At 41.9% G+C, this 19,653-nt stretch overlaps 2 protein-coding genes across 2 annotated transcripts in view; both read left to right on the forward strand.

The window, feature by feature from the left end:
- The first annotated feature begins 626 nt into the window (after positions 1 to 626).
- LOC311114646 (E3 ubiquitin-protein ligase UHRF1-like) lies at positions 627 to 14,490 on the forward strand. Its single transcript, XM_084189888.1, has 17 exons — positions 627 to 759; positions 2,008 to 2,170; positions 2,272 to 2,538; positions 2,777 to 2,934; positions 5,495 to 5,710; positions 6,119 to 6,234; positions 7,620 to 7,806; positions 8,166 to 8,289; positions 8,470 to 8,577; positions 8,795 to 8,899; positions 9,066 to 9,172; positions 11,237 to 11,399; positions 11,562 to 11,699; positions 11,796 to 11,922; positions 12,146 to 12,303; positions 12,609 to 12,707; positions 12,829 to 14,490. The coding sequence occupies exons 2-17, from the start codon at positions 2,018 to 2,020 to the stop codon at positions 12,973 to 12,975; spliced, it is 2,373 nt and encodes a 790-aa protein (XP_084046014.1). The 5' UTR covers positions 627 to 759; positions 2,008 to 2,017; the 3' UTR covers positions 12,976 to 14,490.
- Positions 14,491 to 15,262: 772 nt separating this feature from the next.
- The window catches only part of LOC311114644 (lysine-specific demethylase 4B-like), a gene marked incomplete at its 3' end in the record, with an annotated part of 60,222 nt that continues 55,831 nt past the window's right edge, over positions 15,263 to 19,653 (forward strand). The window contains exon 1 of the mRNA XM_084189887.1: positions 15,263 to 15,397. The remainder of the gene's footprint in view (positions 15,398 to 19,653) is intronic.

Below are 19,653 nucleotides of genomic sequence, written 5' to 3' on the forward strand. Positions count from 1 at the left end.
CAAGACACAATCCTGCATCTCAATCAACATCTAATGTTAGCCTAGACAAACACTCCCATTCAGAAACATTTTAGGTAAACAAATAATGGGACAGGCCTAGGTACAATTTTCAATTAGATTTGGCTTTGGTATATCTCATAAGGACGTGTTCCGTGAACTGTGAACAAAAACGGACTCTGATGTTACTTTGTTCACACTTGGCATGATATTCTCCCGCCAAACTGAACAACAAGACAGGAACACTGGAGGCACAACATCATGCCCCAGCAGCACATGGTTGTGGCCACGAATTTTGCTATGCTGAGAAAGTAGTTTTTCAGTTTGAAGAAATCACACTGTACATTTTTTGTCAAATGTATCTAAAGTTTGGTGTCGATCTGTCTTCTCGCAGGGATAAAGTTGTGCTAAAACTTTGTACAACACAGTTCTGTTTCTGTGTTTGATTGTACTGTCCATTTACACAATCTCGCGCCAAATTCTCGGAAGAGGGAAGACCAGAGAGACCCTAGTTTCGCGGGCTGAAGCTAAGCTCCGGTCACAGTTTTGATTGACAGGAATTACAGCCCATCAGAGATAAACTCAGAATGGTAATAGCCAATAGCGGAAAGAAGGCGGCAAAATACGCTGTTGAAGATTCTTATTGAGTCCCCTAAAAGCAGTCTACAGAGGTGTTGTGAATTTGATCAAGAAGTAGTATAGGATTACGTTTGACGGTTTAGTAAACGTCATTTAATTATTTGCATTTGGAAGTAAAAACAGGTAATGTAATGTTTATTTGGCATTTTGAAAGTGGCTAGTTAACTTGGCACAGTGAATGCCTCATTCTAACCAGCTAGCTACTGTAACGTTAGCTAACTTTCTGGGAGTGAATTCAAAATATTCTTATTTCGCATGCTAAGTTAACTCACTAGGTATAAATGTCATCAATGTAACGTTCATCGTTCCTTTGGTTAATTAGCAACTCCAACGTATTAGTTGACGTTGTAGCTAACGGTAACTAGCTAGTTAGGCTAATGTAACGTGGTGTGCTGTCAATGTCGATTAACGTTACTACTGGATTTGTTACTATGGTGGATGTGTGGGTGTTAACTCTAGTTAGTTTCAACATTTCAATGGCTACCCATTTACATTAGCTAACGTTAGTATGACTAGTTAATTCTGACTTACTAAGATGGCTACTTAATGTTAGCTATTGCAAAAGTGTTTGTTTACGACGGTTATTAATATTACTTGTTAATTTGATGTTAGTTACTTGTCCACCAGCCGAGAACAAAATAGCGCGCTTTTTTGAAGCATAGCTAGCTAACGTTAACTATTACATTAACCAGGGAATTTGAGATATTCAATTGAAATAGCTAGCTACTTGTCAATTGTTCCACAATATTGTTTAATGATTCGTTTGTGTATCTAGCTAGCCAGCCAACATTAGCAAGTCAAAGTAAACTGGTGAAGTAGTAGTTACTGCCACAACAATGTGTACCCCATCCCAGAACCAGCTGACCCGAGGAAACCCAGACAACTAGCCTCCTCCCAGCTGAACACATTTTCGCTAGCTAATGTAAAATTAAACGAACGTTATATATATCTCATACTGTCTACATAGCAATTATATTCAAGTTTCGAGACGGTAAAACGTGTTGAAACAGTGCGCTTGAAACTTTGTCAGGAAGCGAAGCCACGTTGTTTGATACAAGCGCTGCCTTCGCGCCAGGATGGGGTCGCAATAGCTGCATTTAAAAGTGGTAGGAGTGGCTTACTAACCCAGTTTCCCGCACTGTTAAAATCAGCATGGCATGTTTGTTGAATGTTGTTTCCTGGTCATTGTGAATGGAATTTGAAATGATTTGGGGAAGTATTTATTCAAGGACATAATGAATGATTGATTCACTTGATCAATAGTTGGCACAGTAATACTCAAAGGAAAGGAAAAACATTGAATGATGCTGCTTTTTCAACTCCTGTTTCAGATGATGCCATTAACCCACAGTTTGGCTCCCTTTTGCACAGGGCAGCTGCAATGTGGATTCAAGTGCGCACCATGGATGGCAAGGAGACCCATCGGATTGACTCCCTGTCTAAACTTACCAAGGTGGACGAGCTGCGCCTCAAGATCTCGGAACTCTTTAAGGTTGACCCAGAGAGGCAGAGGCTTTTCTACCGGGGAAAGCAGGTGGGGCAGATGGATACTTTTCTGTTCAATTCAGTTACAACAGTGTTGCTGGGGTCCTTACTAATCATGTCTGAATTAATATGTTCTGTTTCTGGTCCCAGATGGAGGATGGCCACACCATCTTTGACTACAACGTGGGTCTGAACGACATAGTGCAGCTGCTTGTTAGACAGGCTGCGCCCCCTGCTGCTGTCCTCAAAAGCAAGGACAAAGAGGCTGAGCTGTCTGACTCTGACTCTGGGTGTGGCTCGGCGCAGAGTGAGTCGGACAAGAGCTCCACCCACGGGGAGGCCGAGGTGCAGGCAGCTTGCACCTCCACCCAAACCGACACGCCAGACCTTGTCGACGCCGGCTTTGGCTGTTACAAGGTAAACACAGGGCGGATCTCTAAATGGACTAGTATTTACTGGACTGGTATCATTTGGAGGGGTGAAATGATGCTTTTAACTTAATCTAAAATGGCATTTGCTTTAATATTTTGGGCTTCTTGAATTGGGGTTGAATATAATAGAAGCCAATCTTAATTTGAAGTTTGCAAAACACAAGTTTATAATGTGTGAATTCAGCATTGTCAATATCAACTTTTTGTATTCCCTCCTCCCCCAGATTAATGAGTTTGTTGATGCCAGAGACTTGAACATGGGCGCCTGGTTTGAGGCCCAAATTGTGAACGTTACAAAGACCCCAAAGACATCTGGAGAGGAGGGCTCTGACGCTAAACCCAGTGAAGAGGAAGTTATTCACTACCACGTCAAATATGAAGAGTAAGCACTCTCAAGTATTTCATATTTAAATATCGGATGATTGGATGGATATGTTATGCCTCATTGGCAACGGTGATGGTTACCCTCAGCAAACATGTATAGAAAACAGATGTGTTCATGTGGAGCTTATTGCCATTTAGCAAAGAGGTGGACCAATGGGGAGATTGATTGGTTATGTCCCAATTATCTCTCCTTCCTCCGAAAAGGTGCACTTGTTAACTTCCCTTTACTGATTTTTTTAAAGGAAATGACTGGTATAAGAAATATTGTGGAACTCTCACTAGCCCAGGTCTCCACCCATCTAATAATGCTTTTAGATTTGTGGAAAGTAGTGAACTAGTGCACACTTCACAGGGCTCGACATAAACTCTTGTCCAGGACATAAAAAGAAAAAAAATAGTTGGATAAGAAGAATATATCATTTAGATTTAAGTTGTACGAATGGACAAGTATTTTTTTTTTACAAAAGCACAATATCAAACAATTACTTAGATCACCGTTGGCTCTCTGATCCAATTCTGGAATAATATTCAAATCTATTTTTTATGTAGGCCTACATAAATAAAATAAAAAGCCTACATGTCAAAGTGTAGGTGATATCCATATTGGCTACAGCCTCATCTCCAAACCGATGCTGACATGAGGCGCTAGAAAATGTAGCCAAACTTGAATGAGACTTTTAATTACACAAATAGGCCTATAGGCTAAACGCCAGTCATGTTTCACAAATCTAATGAAGGATAATTAATATTAACATCTAAAGGCTTGATTCTGTCGACATATGAGGCACGGTTCATTCAGATTTAAATGGACAGCACATCACCCACCCTGAATCTGAGCGGAGGCGGTCAGCATTTTGAAATTATTAATTGTTTGAATTTAATTGTCATTTTATAAAGCAAGTCTAACCTAGTTTCAAAGTAGCCTAGTCAAAATACGACTATAGAAGTGTTGAGTGAATTATTTTATTAACACTTAATGTGCCATTAAAACCAGCATTTCTCATGTTCTATTGGTTTGCAAATCAACTTTATTTGATTGTCCAGCAGCCAAAGACATAACCCTAGTTATAATAGTAACCCATGCTAGTTGATGCATCATTAGGTCTCCCCTCTTAATTTCTAACAAATATTTTCATCTGTCACATGAAACCGCTGGCGCGTGCAGTGTGCTTTTGAGAACCATGGTTTCCAATAATTGCATTTTGGAACTTTCACACAGCCTACAGCCATGTGCGCATTGTTGACCTTATAATATGAAGAAATAAAACTTTATCAACATTTTAAGATAAACGGTCTGATCTGTTGTCAGCCTCATTGTATGTTAAAAAACAACAAACCAAAAAAATTATTATTTTAGCCTTTATTTAACTAGGCAAGCCAGTTAAGAACAAATTCTTATTTACAATGACGGCCTACACCGGCCAAACCCGGACGACGCTGGCCCTATGGGACTCAATCACGGCCGGTTGTGATACAGCCTGAAATCGAACCAGGGTGTCTAGTGACGCCTCAAGCACTGAGATGCAATTTGTAAGTCGCTCTGGATAAGAGCTTCTGCTAAATGATGTAAATGAATGCAGTGCCTTAGACGCTGCGCCACTCGGGAGCCCTATGTGCAGTGGTTGTATGAATTTTGGATCTGTTGTCCCAGAGTCTGTTTTGAACCGTAGACATATTGTTTTTTTATCGTCCCAGGGACGACGGGACACACTTAATTTCGTGCCCTGGAGGGAATTATTTTATAAAGACATAAGAAGTATTTGGTTGTAATGTTGCAGTATTTTATAGGCTACCAAGGGTGGCCAACCATCCTTAAGGGGGCAGTGTTGTATTTTGAAACATGCTTGAAATATGAATATGTAAAGAAGCCAATAGGAAGGGTGTAGCCTAAACATTTTTCTGATTCTCTATGGTAAAAAATATAGTAATGCATTTTATTTTGTAAAGTGGTTCCTTGCATCATACAATGGTGTAAAAATGGTGTTACAGATCTTTTTTTATTTCATTTCTTTGGCCAAGTAAAAAAAAAAAACTTGTCCTACTTGTCCAAAGGATTAGTGGCAAAAAAAGTTAATGTCAAGCCCTGCTTCAGGAGATATTATTGGGGCGCACCCATTGCTTTTTGACAACAGGCTGTCAATACCACAGAGTACCACTCTGTTTCCGTATCTGTGGCAGAACACCTTGTTCATTTCCTCATACTTTTAAATGAAGTGGGGCTTCAACATTCATGTCTTTCCTGATAAGTCTATGCAAAAAATTCATAACACGACAATTGGCAAATAAATTACAAATATTTGTGCTTGATAATTTGTACATTGACTTGCCACATTGTTTTGCCTGCCAGTGTGTAAAAACCGGAGGAACATTGAAATGAATGATTTGTATTACTCAGATGTGCCTCCAGCAGTCAAGTCCCTCAGAATTCATACACTTCTTTGAGCTGCTTCTGTTTTTTCAGATATGTCAATCATCTTACAAAAGCCCCATTATGTAGGATGCACCTGCCGTGTGCATCTGAGCTGAATACTGCATCTGCGTCTGTGTGGTCTCTCTAGCTACCCAGAGAATGGCGTGGTGCAGCTGCATTCCAAGGATGTGCGCCCTCGTGCCCGCACCGTCTACCAGTGGCACCAGCTGGAGGCTGGCATGGTGGTCATGGTCAACTTTAACCCCGACGAACCCAAGGAGCGCGGCTACTGGTACGACGCCCAGATCCAGAAGAAGAGGGAGACGCGTACCCTGCACGAGATCTACGCCAAGATACTGCTCGGGTAATAATTGATCCTGTTCGTCTATATGGATTAACTGTAAGTCGCTCTGGATAAGAGCGTCTGCTAAATGACTAAAATGTAATAGATGGATAGATAGCCCCGTGTAGCTCAGTTGGTAGAGCAAGGCGTTTGCAACGCCAGGGCTGTGGGTTCGTTTCCCACGGGGGGCCAATATGAAAAATGTATGCACTCACTAACTGTAAGTTGCTCTGGATAAGCGCGTCTGCTAAATGACAAACATTTTAAATGTATGTATGTATATGTGTATATATATATATATATATATATACAGTATAGATTGCACTTTTGTATTATGTTGATGTCATAGTTTTCCATTGGCCATGTATAGCATTTTGTTTGCACAGTAGGACCATGAAGGGTATCCTAAGTGCTTGTGTTTTATTTCAGGGATGCCGGTGACTCCCTGAACGACTGTCGCATCATGTTCTTGACTGAGATTTACAAAATCGAGGAGCCTGGCGCTTTGGATGGATCTGGAGCGGGATCTGACAGTCCACTGAAAAGTAAATTGGAGCCTACAAGTGACCTACCTGAATTTGTCTAAATTTGTTTTCGTTGCAAAATGTTTTCCGTTTGGAGTAAACTGTGTTAGTTGCATAACGTTTTGCTACAGTGTCAAATGTTTTGCACCAGAATCTGACTGAATACACCCCTGATTAGCTTTTGAGGAGACTGAAACCGCGTACACAGTAGGCTAGTTATTGGATTAGGTTTATCAGAAACACATGTTAGCAATCTCACTAATATCAAGGCAAATTATTTGTATTTTTTTGTCATTGAACTGTTGACCAATAAGTATCTAAAGAGTACTTTTAAAGTACCAAGAACACATTTTATACACTTTTACGTAAATAATTGACTTGCGCTCAATATACCGTTGCAGACAGTGATGCTCCATTTGTTTCTATTTCATCACATAAGGCCTATGTGTTTAGTCTCTGTTCTCATGTAGCGTCAGTGCATTTATCAGCCTGGTTTTCATGAAGGATGAGAGTGCATGTAAAACACATGCAAAGTTGCAAACCGTTTGGAGGTTGAAAGCAGGCTATAGTTCAACGTTGGCGGCAGATGTTAGAAAACGACCAACACGTACCAGAGAAACTGGGATTAATCTTGAGTAGCTTCACGATGCAGGACGAGAATAATTGTTAGTTATGATGGCTGCACAAATCAAATTTAACTTTGACAGTCTTACACTTTTTTTTTTTTGTGCTGACTGAGCATATTTAGTTTGTTTGTTTGCATTCATCCAATACATTGGTTGTAACTGAAATTTCCAGGTGAACCAAAAAGGAGAGCAGTCATTGATAATATCAAAGATGAACACAGTTTAATACAATAATTTAGGGAAATCCCTTCAGAACAGAACAACTTGTTCCCGGAGAGCTACCGTCCTGTAGGTTCACTCCAGCCCTGTTCCTGGAGAGCTACCGTCCTGTAGGTTTTCACTCCGACCCTGATCCTGGAGGAACAGGGTTGGAGAGGCCTGGTCTAATCATGCAGTACCAAATGTTCTCTAAACATCAGCCTGAGAGGCTTGTACAAAGTCAAAACAATAGACTGTGACTTTGCCAACTGCTACAGAATCAGTGTTCATAATGTCAATCACTATCAAATGATATGAGAAGAACTCATAACATTCAGTATCAAGTGTAGTGACCATCAACCCCTACACCAATCAGTGTCACAAAGAGAACACTGGAAATAATGCGTGTTGCAGAAAGGGAAAACATATGCTAAGCATTGTGTGAATTACTGTTAACTGAATATTAATTCATCTTAAATATTCCCATTACACAAATGCATCTCCCACTGTAGGGGTTACGGTACACATGTTAACGTTTACAAGTCAAAGGGCTGACATTGTCTTTGCTCCTGTTTGCTCTAGGGTCAAACGGACCCGAGTGCAAACACTGCAAAGACGACCTCAAGAAGAACTGCCGCTGGTGCAATTGCCACGTGTGCGGCGTGAAGCAGGACCCGGACAAGCAGCTGCTGTGTGATGAGTGTGACATGGCCTTCCATATCTACTGCCTCAACCCCCCGCTGACCAGCCTCCCCGATGACGACGACTGGTCAGTATACTACAGTACTGATGTCTGGGCTGGCAGTCTGTCCGTCTGGCCAGTGCCCTCTTTTATAGCTGCTTATGTGACTTGTCTTATTCATGCCATTGATTCAGATGGCACTTGAAGAATGTTTCTAATTGGAGTTTGACGTGACTTCAAGCTGTTTTGATTTGGCCATTTTGTATTGAGCATTATTCATTTGAGTTTAGTTTTTTTTCTTTTTCTATCGTGAGCGCAAGTTAATGGTGTACTGTCCAAATTACTAAAAAAAAAAAAAAAAAAAACGTTTCCGATCTCTGCACAGAGAACACCCACGGGTGCTGTCCTGTTGATCCCTGCTTGCTCTAACCTCTGTATTTATCTAGGTATTGTCCCGAGTGCCGCAACGATGCCAGTGAGGTGGTGCTAGCAGGAGAAAAACTCAAGGACAGTAAGAAAAAATCCAAGATGGCGTCCGCCAGCTCAACCAGCCAGAGAGACTGGGGAAAGGTAATAGCGTTGAGGAACGTTGATGGGTGGATCCACCTCTTAGTGAAATAGCATAGGTGTAATGAAGGGTGCTTTGACATTATACACCCAGTCACCCTTCTGAACTTTTAAATGGATTTGTTGTTAGTTTAGTAAACTGTGTATACCTACGTGTTTTTACACAACCTCTTCTCCTATCAGGGCATGGCTTGTGTCGGCCGCAGCAAGCAGTGCACCATCGTGCCCTCCAACCACTATGGCCCAGTCCCTGGTGTCCCCGTTGGAAGTATTTGGAAGTTCAGGGTCCAGGTGAGTCACCTCTTCTGTTTACAACAGGCTGAAGAGGAAAGCCATAACTGCAGTATTTTTTTGCATAATATACCCCAAAACATTGTCATTTTTAATTTGACAATGTCAAAACAAGTCTTGTGGGCGGCTAATGTGGATTTGATTGAATGAACCCCTTAGTTTTTGTAGTGATGACTGTAGGTCCTGGTAGGTTGTTCACTGTTTTGTGTGTGTGCAGGTGAGTGAGTCTGGTTGCCACAGGCCACATGTTGCTGGGATCCATGGGAGGAGCAACGATGGATCTTACTCCCTAGTTCTGGCAGGGGGCTATGAAGATGACCAAGTACATAGAACCTCTTCCATTTTTCCTTTACTACATGTGCCAATAATGTACATCATAAAAAAACATGTAAATGGAAGAATAAGTCTGACAAGATTTAACGGCATGTTGTGAACACCTTAAGGATGAGAAGTCACTGTGCTAATTCTGGTTTTCAATTGGTTCCCAGGATGATGGCAACGAGTTCACCTACACCGGCTCAGGAGGGCGAGACCTGTCTGGCAACAAGAGGACAGCCGAACAGTCGTGTGATCAGAAGCTCACCAATATGAACAGGTAAGTGAGCAAAAGGAATCAGTCTCTGCACAGAGGACATCCACGGGTGCTGGTGTACAGTGGGGGAAAAAAAGTATTTAGTCAGCCACCAATTGTGCAAGTTCTCCCACTTAAAAAGATGAGCGAGGCCTGTAATTTTCATCATAGGTACACGTCAACTATGACAGACAAATTGAGAATTTTTTTCTCCTGAAAATCACATTGTAGGATTTTTTAGGAATTTATTTGCAAATTATGGTGGAAAATAAGTATTTGGTCACCTACAAACAAGCAAGATTTCTGGCTCTCACAGACCTGTAACTTCTTCTTTAAGAGGCTCCTCTGTCCTACACTCGTTACCGGTATTAATGGCACCTGTTTGAACTTGTTATCAGTATAAAAGACACCTTTCCACAACCTCAAACAATCACACTCCAAACTCCACTATGGCCAAGACCAAAGAGCTGTCAAAGGACACCAGAAACAAAATTGTAGACCTGCACCAGGCTGGGAAGACTGAATCTGCAATAGGTAAGCAGCTTGGTTTGAAGAAATCAACTGTTGGAGCAATTATTAGGAAATGGAAGACATACAAGACCACTGATAATCTCCCTCGATCTGGGACGCAAGATCTCACCCCGTGGGGTCAAAATGATCACAAGAACGGTGAGCAAAAATCCCAGAACCACACGGGGGGACCTAGTGAATGACCTGCAGAGAGCTGGGACCAAAGTAACAGCCTACCATCAGTAACACACTACGTCGCCAGGGACTCAAATCCTGCAGTGCCAGACGTGTCCCCCTGCTTAAGCCAGTACATGTCCAGGCCCGTCTGAAGTTTGCTAGAGTGCATTTGGATGATCCAGAAGAGGATTGGGAGAATGTCATATGGTCAGATGAAACCAAAATAGAACTTTTTGGTAAAAACTCAACTCGTCGTGTTTGGAGGACAAAGAATGCTGAGTTGCATCCAAAGAACACCATACCTACTGTGAAGCATGGGGGTGGAAACATCATGCTTTAGGGCTGTTTTTCTGCAAAGGGACCAGGACGACTGATCCGTGTAAAGAAAAGAATGAATGGGGCCATGTATCGTGAGATTTTGAGTGAAAACCTCCTTCCATCAGCAAGGGCATTGAAGATGAAATGTGGCTGGTCTTTCAGCATGACAATGATCCCAAACACACCGCCCGGGCAATGAAGGAGTGGCTTCGTAAGAAGCATTTCAAGGTCCTGGAGTGGCCTAGCCAGTCTCCAGATCTCAACCCCATAGATAATCTTTGGAGGGAGTTGAAAGTCTGTGTTGCCCAGCGACAGCCCCAAAACATCACTGCTCTAGAGGAGATCTGCATGGAGGAATGGGCCAAAATACCAGCAACAGTGTGTGAAAACCTTGTGAAGACTTACAGAAAACGTTTGACCTGTGTCATTGCCAACAAAGGGTATATAACAAAGTATTGAGAAACTTATGTTATTGACCAAATACTTATTTTCCACCATAATTTGCAAATAAATTCATTAAAAATCCTACAATGTGATTTTCTGGATTTTTTTTCTCATTTTGTCTGTCATAGTTGATGTGTACCTATGATGAAAATTACAGGCCTCTCATCTTTTTAAGTGAGAGAACTTGCACAATTGGTGGCTGACTAAATACTTTTTTCCCCCCACTGTAGCTCTCCCTAGTCTCCATATCTGTTACAGTGAAGTGTGGTCTGTTACTGCTGCATTGGGAGAGCTGTCCTACATGTATTCAGCAGACCAGCACACCTTTCCCCATGCCACTATTAACACTACATGTGTGATACAGTGGTGTGAATGAGGTTGAAATGGATGGGCTTATTTGCTTTGCATGTCTATGCCTCTTGAGCTTTAGTTTGACTGTTTTCAATGATCATGACCTGTTCTAACAATTCACCTTTTATTGTATTGAGTATAATTAATTCAAAATTATTCAAGTAGGACATCTTATTTGCTGTTTAAACTGTCTGTAAAGTATGTTGAGTGAGTTTGAGATTATTCACTGCCATCCACATTTTGATTCTCATTTGAATGACCCAATCCTCATTTGCCCGTGTGACCCAGAGCTCTGGCTCTAAACTGCAACGCGTCGGTGAATGAGAAGGATGGGGCAGAGGCCAAAGACTGGAAGGCAGGCAAGCCGGTCAGGGTGGTGCGCAGCTCCAAGGGCCGCAAACATAGCAAGTTCAGCCCCGAAGACGGCAACAGATACGACGGCATCTACAAGGTGGGAAAGCACAGGCGCGATATGGGCTGTTGAATCTGAAATTAAGTACAATATGGAAATACTGTGTATTATTACCCCCCTTAGCAATTCACAAGCCTGCTTCATTGATGTCTTGTCCTGTGGTTCCATGTTGACTGATAAGAATGCCCTCCTGTCTTCCAGGTGGTGAAATACTGGCCAGAGAAGGGCAAGTCCGGCTTCCTGGTCTGGAGGTACCTGCTCAAACGAAACGACGACGAGCCAGCGCCATGGACCCGGGACGGCAAGGAACGCATCAAGAAACTGGGACTCACCATGCAGGTAGAGGCACGGCTCATCCTGTCAACTGCAGCAAATGCGACTATGCCTTTTTTTTTTTTTAGCTCGTTTTGATGACTATCTTTGAATATTTTGTAGTATCCTGAGGGCTATCTGGAGGCCCAGGCTGCCAAGGAGAAGGAGAAGGAGAACAAGGAGAAGGAAAATGAAGAGGTGACTGAAACGCCCACCAAAGGGAAGCGGAAGAGGAAGTCTCAGTCTAATGGTGAGTACTTCTTCAAAGTAGCTGCAGAATTAGCTTTAGCCACACAAAATACATTGATAGCTTTCAGATTCCCAACAGAATACAGGTGCAAGTGGTTATTGATTGATTAACTCTATTCTCACTTTTACAATCATGAGTGGTATTGACCCTGGAGTAAGATGTAAATGGGTGTCCATCTCTCTCCTAACCTTCTGTGTCAATGTGCTACCTCGCTCTTTTATAGCAGGAGCTGAAGAGAAGTCGTCACCAGCCAAGGGAACTCCCAAGAAGATGAAAGTTGAGGCTTATAAACTGACCAAAGAACAGAAGGCTTGGATCAAGGGTGACGAGCCCAACAGGAAGCTTTGGGGTGAAGCCATGGAGTCTCTGGCCCTTGGCCCGGTAAGGAAGTCTTTGCCAGATTTCACACCATTGGAATTCATTTATTTACCCAGGTAGTCTCATTGAGATAAAATCTCATGCTGATGCAAAGCAATTGGCTCTTGATGTGACCATCTGATTCTTTTGATTGTCATCGCTGGTGGTGTACTGAGCATTGTTGTTATGTCCATTGAAGGGCTGATTTTTAGAATGCATTAAGACACGTAAAATGACTTAGTTTTGCAGCTTCCAAATTTCCATGTGATTCTCCTCACTTACCATGGGTTTGGATACTAGGTACTTAACAGTTACTTTTGCTTTTTCAGAAATTCCTGAACAAAGTCGAGGAGGTCTTCTCATGTATATGCTGCCAAGAAGTGGTCTTTCAACCTATCACCACCGAGTGCCAACACAATGTCTGCAGGGTTAGTTGATCTTTTTTGCTAGCCTCGTATTCACATTTTGCCTTTCTGTCCAATTTGAGAGCAAGAAAAATGGAGTGAGAGATTGAAAGTTGCACTTTTCCTTTATTTCCTTTTTTTATAGGAATGCCTTCAGCGGTCTTTCAAGGCAGAGGTGTACTCATGCCCGGCATGCAGGCACGATCTGGGGAAAAACAACCCAATGACTGTCAACAAACCCCTCCAAGCCATTCTCAACCAGTTCTTCCCAGGATACAGCAGTGGACGGTGATAGCTTGTTCCAGCTGCTTGAACAGCATGGAGACTATATATATATGAACTATGAGGGCAGTTAAGCAGTTCAGTTCAGACAAAAGAATAACTTTTCTTTAATATATTTTGCAAATGTAGAACTGTCTGTTTGGCGAAATGCCACCCCTTCTTCTCTTGTCCTATTTGTCATTAACTGTAGTTGATGTAATTAAACTGCCTTGATCAAATGTATCTGTAACCGTAACGCTCTTCTGTTAACAATGCATTTTAACTTTAATTGGCAAAATCAATACACAAGTTTAATTCCTTCAAGCACATGCGGTTTTAAGATGACTACGATGTGTATACTTTGCGGAACCTTTTGTTAGAGCAGATAGACATGTTAATCAATTGCATACATTTATATTTAGGGAACACTCCCTTAATTGAATGTATTTTATATTCTAAGTTTGATGTCCAATAGAACTGTCCCTAACTCGTGTATTTCTTAAGCGAAGCACAACTGATAAATCTGTTAGCAACCCCATTTTTTTTAAAAGTGTCCTCGTATACCGTGCTTGAGTTAATGTGTTGTCTTAGATTGTGCCTGCCATCACTTGATGGCATGGTTAGCATGTAGCCATTTGCTTGATTTGTAATGTAGCATCGGGCGCTGCTGCACCCAGAATGGCTTTTGCTTCAGTACATTGCTATGAGCTTTTTGGCCTACAGTAGAAGGAATTATGGGTATGGATTTGATATTGAAACCTCTTCTCCCCCAGAGTTATTTTTAAATGTTTATAAAAATGACTTCGTCATGGTGGATGTGAGTGTCATTTTAGGTTATGAATTAACATTCCAGTAACATACATACTCGTTATTTCAAATGTAAGTGTGTATACTCTTTACAAAGCTTTTTTTTTTACATTTACTTTCCCATGTGTAATCTGATGGAGTTACTGAACATTTGATTTCAATTTGAGGCGAGCAAAATTACTCACCAGAAATGTATACCTTTCACTGGTTGACTCTATTGTTCCAATTTATTTTGTAGTAATTATCCCTTTTAATTGTAAAATGTATGTTGCCTTAATCCTTTAACTGCTGTCTTAAGCACACTGTTTCCATCTGATAAGTCTGAACAAGCCCAAAGATGTCATGTGTAACCTTTTGTACAGTTGTGCACAATTCCTGTTTAGGTGTTCCATGAAATGCTTTGATCCAAGGCAGGGCTATAGAACACTTAAACATCTAGCCCTGTTGAACTTTTCCCTGGTGGTTCAACAGGAAATATTTAAGATCCAGAATTGAAATTTTGCTCAGTTGTATATTTCTGCTTGTTCTATTCCAATATTGCAAAATGAATGCCAGTGGCTGCAGATGTTAGTAATACCTCAAATATTTACTATTTGCATAAACTGGAAATGTATATTTTCTAAAATTGTATATTTTTAGAACTTGTTTTTTGATATGTAGTATTGGAAGTTACTTTTACCAAGTGCAGAATATCCCAATAAACCTTCAACCTTTTTTTAAATAAAATTTGCAATTTTCCAACATGTTTCTTTATCTCGGTAACAAAGTAATGGTGCCTTTTGTCCTAGTGGTGTCAGTATAATGACTACAGTCTATTTAAAATAAATGTGTAGATAATTCTGCATGTCCATTTTATATCAAGCTTTGAAACACTACTAATTCATAGCTATTATACTGCCACATGTTACACATTTTTGGGGGGCAAGCATTGTCTGAAATCCATGTTATTGGTTTTGGTTGTAAGCACATTTACACGTATTTCGTTCCTTGTTGCAAAGGATGCTGCACTGTTCCGAAGAACATGGCTACATTTGGATCAATAGTACATTCCTTCAGAGAAAAAAACTGTTCCGGGGACTTTTGTAGTACTAGTTACCATTTTGGTGGTTTCCACTAGTTACCACAGCCACAAAGTCAAAATTGGCTATAGTAAAAATTAATGAAAACAATTTGCTTGTTGGTCTTCAAATTTAAGGGTTAGGTATAAGGTTAGCAGTGTGTTTAAGGTTAGGTGTAAAATCAGATTTTAGGAAGATAAATTGTAGAAAAAGGCGGGGTTTATGACTTTATGGCTGTGGTAACTAGTGACGACCCATTTTGGTACCGTTTTCGTTTTGATATCGTAAAATGACGCTTCCTGGAGGTTAACCCTTTTCACATGCGCAAAATGTGCTGCCCTATTGGTTCATATATCAATCTATCAACGAGACCATCCAAACAAATCCACAGAACGTATCCAGTGACTAACTACAATCCTGGTCTGGCCAATCACTGAGCTGAAGCTCGTGAAGGAGGCGTGAGGCCTAACTCTCCTGTGTGCAAACAGCTAGCTAATGCTCTGAGATAATCGATCGTGTGTGGATTTTATAAAACGAGAAAAATCGATTGAGAAAAATAAAGAAAAGAAACATAATTTGCTGCAGGAGGTAATGTTGAATGATTTGCTTATTTTTTGGGCTCAAGTGCGCCTAGATACACGTGTTATTTCCGAAGTGATCTAAACAGTTGTAGCTAGCTAGTTAGCTAGCGACGGTGCCTGTTTTGTTGACTTGTATGGAATGGGGGAAGGCAGCCTGTGAGCGGAGTACAGGCTGTCAAAATTCGAATGAACTCCGAAACCGGCCATTCTGGACAGTTCTGTTAGACCGTTTACGAACAGTTGAAATGTTTGCTTACAACTATTACTAATTAGCTAAGTGGTTTGCTAGGACGAGCCTAGGAACATAACATATCGTTCCATATCGTTATGTTCCTAGGCGCGAGCTAACTAACGTTAGTTTAGCTAGCTTTAATGGCATATATCGGACGCCCATATAGTTAGCATGCAGTGCTGACATAAGTGACACCAACGTTACAATCGTTTTTAATCGATCCATAGCATGCAATATTTTCCTAGCTAAGTATCTACTGTTCATTCTGAATATCGAGTTTGCTAGCTATGTCACGACGGTCAGCATAATGCTTGCACGCGACCTATTACTTTATGTAGCTAGTTTAGCTGGGAAACACTTTTCACCGCACTTCCGATACCTAAGTGACTGTTTCGCAGCAGGTTAGAATTAACGTAGCAGGTTAGGAGACTACGGTTGGGGAAAGGGTTAAGGTTAACGTAAATGCTCTTCTAACCTCTTCCGAAAATCACTTTGTGCTTGCTACCTTGAAAGACTTGCTAGCTAACGTATGCTACAAATTCCTTAAGCGTAATTCCTGTGAGTTTACAGTTTAGTCATTAAGCAGACGCTCTTATCCAGAGCGACTTACAGTAGTGTGTGCATGCATACATTTTCATATTTTTCCTACTGGTCCCCAGTGGGAATCGAACCCACTACCCTGGCGTTGCAAGTGCCATGCTCTACCAACTGAGCCACACTGTAAAATGCATGTTTGAATAGCTAGTGGGATACGTTTGTTTTACCAGGTAGCTTAGTGGTTAAGAGCGTTGTGCCAGTAACCGAAAGGTCGCTGGTTCTAATCCCCGAGCCGACTAGGTGAAAAATCTGTCGATGTGCCCTTGAGCAAGGCACTTAACCCTAATTGCTCCTGTAAGTCGCTCTGGATAAGAGCGTCTGCTAAATTACTAAAATGTAAATGTTTATCAGTGTACCAATACAATTGTTCACATTTGTGTTCCCATTTGTGTAGCTAGTTTGCTATCTATTCAGATATTGGCTTAGTTCCCCTGTCTTGGTTTTTGATATAGCCAGCTGTATACTGTCTACGTGTGTCCTGCCATAGTTATGTATAACTCAGAAAAGTGTATAATAGGTATTGCTCTTCATTGTTTAACCTCTCCAAGTGTATTTAAACAAATAATTTAAGGATAAAATGCTAAAATGTAGGTAATAAATCAAAATGGTATAGTGATCAAATCAATTCACATTTTATTTGTCACGTACACGTGTTTAGTAGATGTTATAGTGGGTGTAGCGAAATGCTTGTGCTTCTAGCTCCGACAGTGCAGTAATATCTAACAAGTAATATCTAACAATTTCACAACATGTACCCAATACACACAAAACTAGTAAGGAATGGGATTTAAGAATATATACATATATGTACAAGCAATGACAGAGCGACATTGTCTAAGATACAGTAGAATATTATGGAATAGAATGCAGTATATACATATGAAATGAGTAGTGCAAGATATGTAAACATTATTAAAGTGACTAGTGTTCCATTAAAGTGGCCAGTGATTTCAATAGCAGCCTCTAATATGATAGTGATGGCTATTTAACAGGCTGATTGCCTTGAGATAGAAGCTGTTTTTCATTCTCTCGGTCCCAGCTTTGATGCACCTGTACTGACCTCACCTTCTGGATGATAGCGGGGTGAACAGCCAGTGGCTCGGGTGGTTGATGTCCTTGATTATCTTTTTGGCCTTCCTGTGACATCGGGTGCTGTATGTGTCTTGGAGGGCGGGTAGTTTGCCCCGGTAATGCGTTCGGCAGACCGCACCACCATCTGGAGAGCCCTGCGGTTGTGGGCGGTGCAGTTGCCGTACCAGGCGGTGATACAGCCCGACAGGATGCTCTCAATTGTGCACCTGTAAAAGTTTGTGAGGGTTTTAGGTGCTAAGCCGAATTTCTTCAACCTCCACACACTGTCTGTGTGTGTGGACCATTTCAGTTTGTCGGTGATGTGTACGCCAAGGAACTTGAAGCTTTCCACCTTCTCCACTGCGGTCCCGTCGATGTGGATAGGGCACCCTCTGCTGTTTCCTGAAGTCCACGGTCATCTCCTCGTTTTGTTGATGTTGAGTGAGAGGTTATTTTCCTGACACCACACTCCCAGAGCCCTCACCTCCTCCCTGTAGGCGGTCTCGTCATTGTTGGTAATCAAGCCTACTACTGTTGTGTCGTCTGCAAACTTGATGATTGAGTTAGAGGCGTGCTTGGCCACGCAGTCATGGATGAAACAGAGAGTACAGGAGGGGGCTGAGCACGCACCCTTGTGGGGCCCCAGTGTTGAGGATCAGCGAAGAGGAGATGTTGTTTCCTACCTTCACCACCTGGGGGCGGCCCGTCAGGAAGTCCAGCACCCAGTTTTACAGGGCTGGGTTCAGACCCAGGGCCTCAAGCTTAATGATGAGCTTGGAGGGTACTGTGGTGTTGAATGCTGAGCTATAGTCAATGAACAGCATTCTTACATAGGTATTCCTCTTGTCCAGATGGGATAGGGCAGTGTGCAGTGTGATGGCGATTGCATCGTCTGTGGCTCTATTGGGGCGGTAAGCAAATTGAAGTGGGTCTAGGGTAACAGGTAAGATAGAGGTGATATGATATAATCCTTGACTAGTCTCTCAAAGCACTTCATGATGACAGAGGTGAGTGCTACAGGGCGATAGTCATTTAGTTCAGTTACCTTTGCTTTCTTGGGTACAGGAACAATGGTGGCCATCTTGAAGCATGTTGGAACAGCAGACTGTGAAAGGGAGAGATTGAATATGTCCATAAACACACCAGCCAGCTGGTCTGCGCATGCTCTGAGGATGCGGCTAGGGATGCCGTCTGGGCCGGCAGCCTTGCAGGGGTTAACATGCTTAAATGTCTTAATCATGTTGGCCATGGAGAAGGAGAGGCCACAGTCCTTGGTAGTGGGCCTCGTCAGTGGCACAGTGTTATCCTCAAAGCGGGCGAAGAAGGTGTTGTCTGGAAGCGAGACGTCGGTGTCGGCGACGTGCCTGGTTTTCCTTTTGTAGTCCGTGATTGTCTGTAGACCCTGCCACATACGTCTCGTGTCTGAGCCATTGAATTGCGACTCCACTTTGTCTCTATACTAATGTTTTGTCAGTTTAATTGCCTTGTGGAGTGAGTAGCTACACTGTTTGTATTCTGCCATATTCCCAGTCACATTGCCATGGTTGAATACGGTGGTTCGCGCTTTCAGATTTGCGCGAATGCTGCCATCTATCCACGGTTTCTGGTTAGGGTAGGTTTTAATAGTCACAGTGGGCACAACATCACCTATACACTTCCTGATAAACTCCGTCACCGTTTCAGTGTATACGTCTAAATTATTTTTGGAAGCTACCAGGATCATATCCCAGTCCGCGTGATCAAAACAATCTTGAAGTGTGGATTCCGATTGGTCAGACCAGCGTTGAATAGTCCTTAGCACGGGTAACTTCCTGTTTGAGTTTCTGCCTATAGGAAGGGAGAAGCAAATTTGCTTTGTTAAAATCCCTGGCTACAATAAATGCAGCCTCAGGATATGTGGTTTCCAGTTTGCATAAGGTCCAGTGAAGTTCTTTGAGGGCAGTCGTGGTATCGACTTGAGGGGGGATATACACGGCCGTGACTACATTGAGGGAAATAAGTATTTGATCCCCTGCTGATTTTGTACGTTTGCCCACTGACAAAGAGATGATCAGTCAATAATTTTAATGGTAGGTTTATTTGAACAGTGAGAGACAGAATAACAACAATAAAATCCAGAAAAACGCACGTCAAATGTTATAAATTGATTTGCATTTTAATTATGTAAATACGTATTTGACCCCTCTGCAAAACATGACTTAGTACTTGGTGGCAAAACCCTTGTTGGCAATCACAGAGGTCAGACGTTTCTTGTAGTTGGCCACCAGGTTTGCACACATCTCAGGAGGGATTTTGTTCCACTCCTCTTTGCAGATCTTCTCCAAGTCATTTAAGGTTTCGAGGCTGACGTTTGGCAACTCGAA

Source organism: Coregonus lavaretus, assembly GCF_964263955.1.
Source record: "Coregonus lavaretus genome assembly, contig: HAP1_SCAFFOLD_403, whole genome shotgun sequence".
Taxonomy (NCBI): domain Eukaryota; kingdom Metazoa; phylum Chordata; class Actinopteri; order Salmoniformes; family Salmonidae; genus Coregonus; species Coregonus lavaretus.

Bases quoted from the DNA above. Each gene is read 5' to 3' on its own strand.
- LOC311114646 (XM_084189888.1), top strand. From the start codon at position 2,018: ATGTGGATTCAAGTGCGCACCATGGATGGCAAGGAGACCCATCGGATT. The intron at 8,290-8,469 runs GTAATAGCGTTG...TTCTCCTATCAG, and splicing joins GCCAGAGAGACTGGGGAAAG to GGCATGGCTTGTGTCGGCCG. The intron at 8,578-8,794 runs GTGAGTCACCTC...GTGTGTGTGCAG, and splicing joins TTTGGAAGTTCAGGGTCCAG to GTGAGTGAGTCTGGTTGCCA.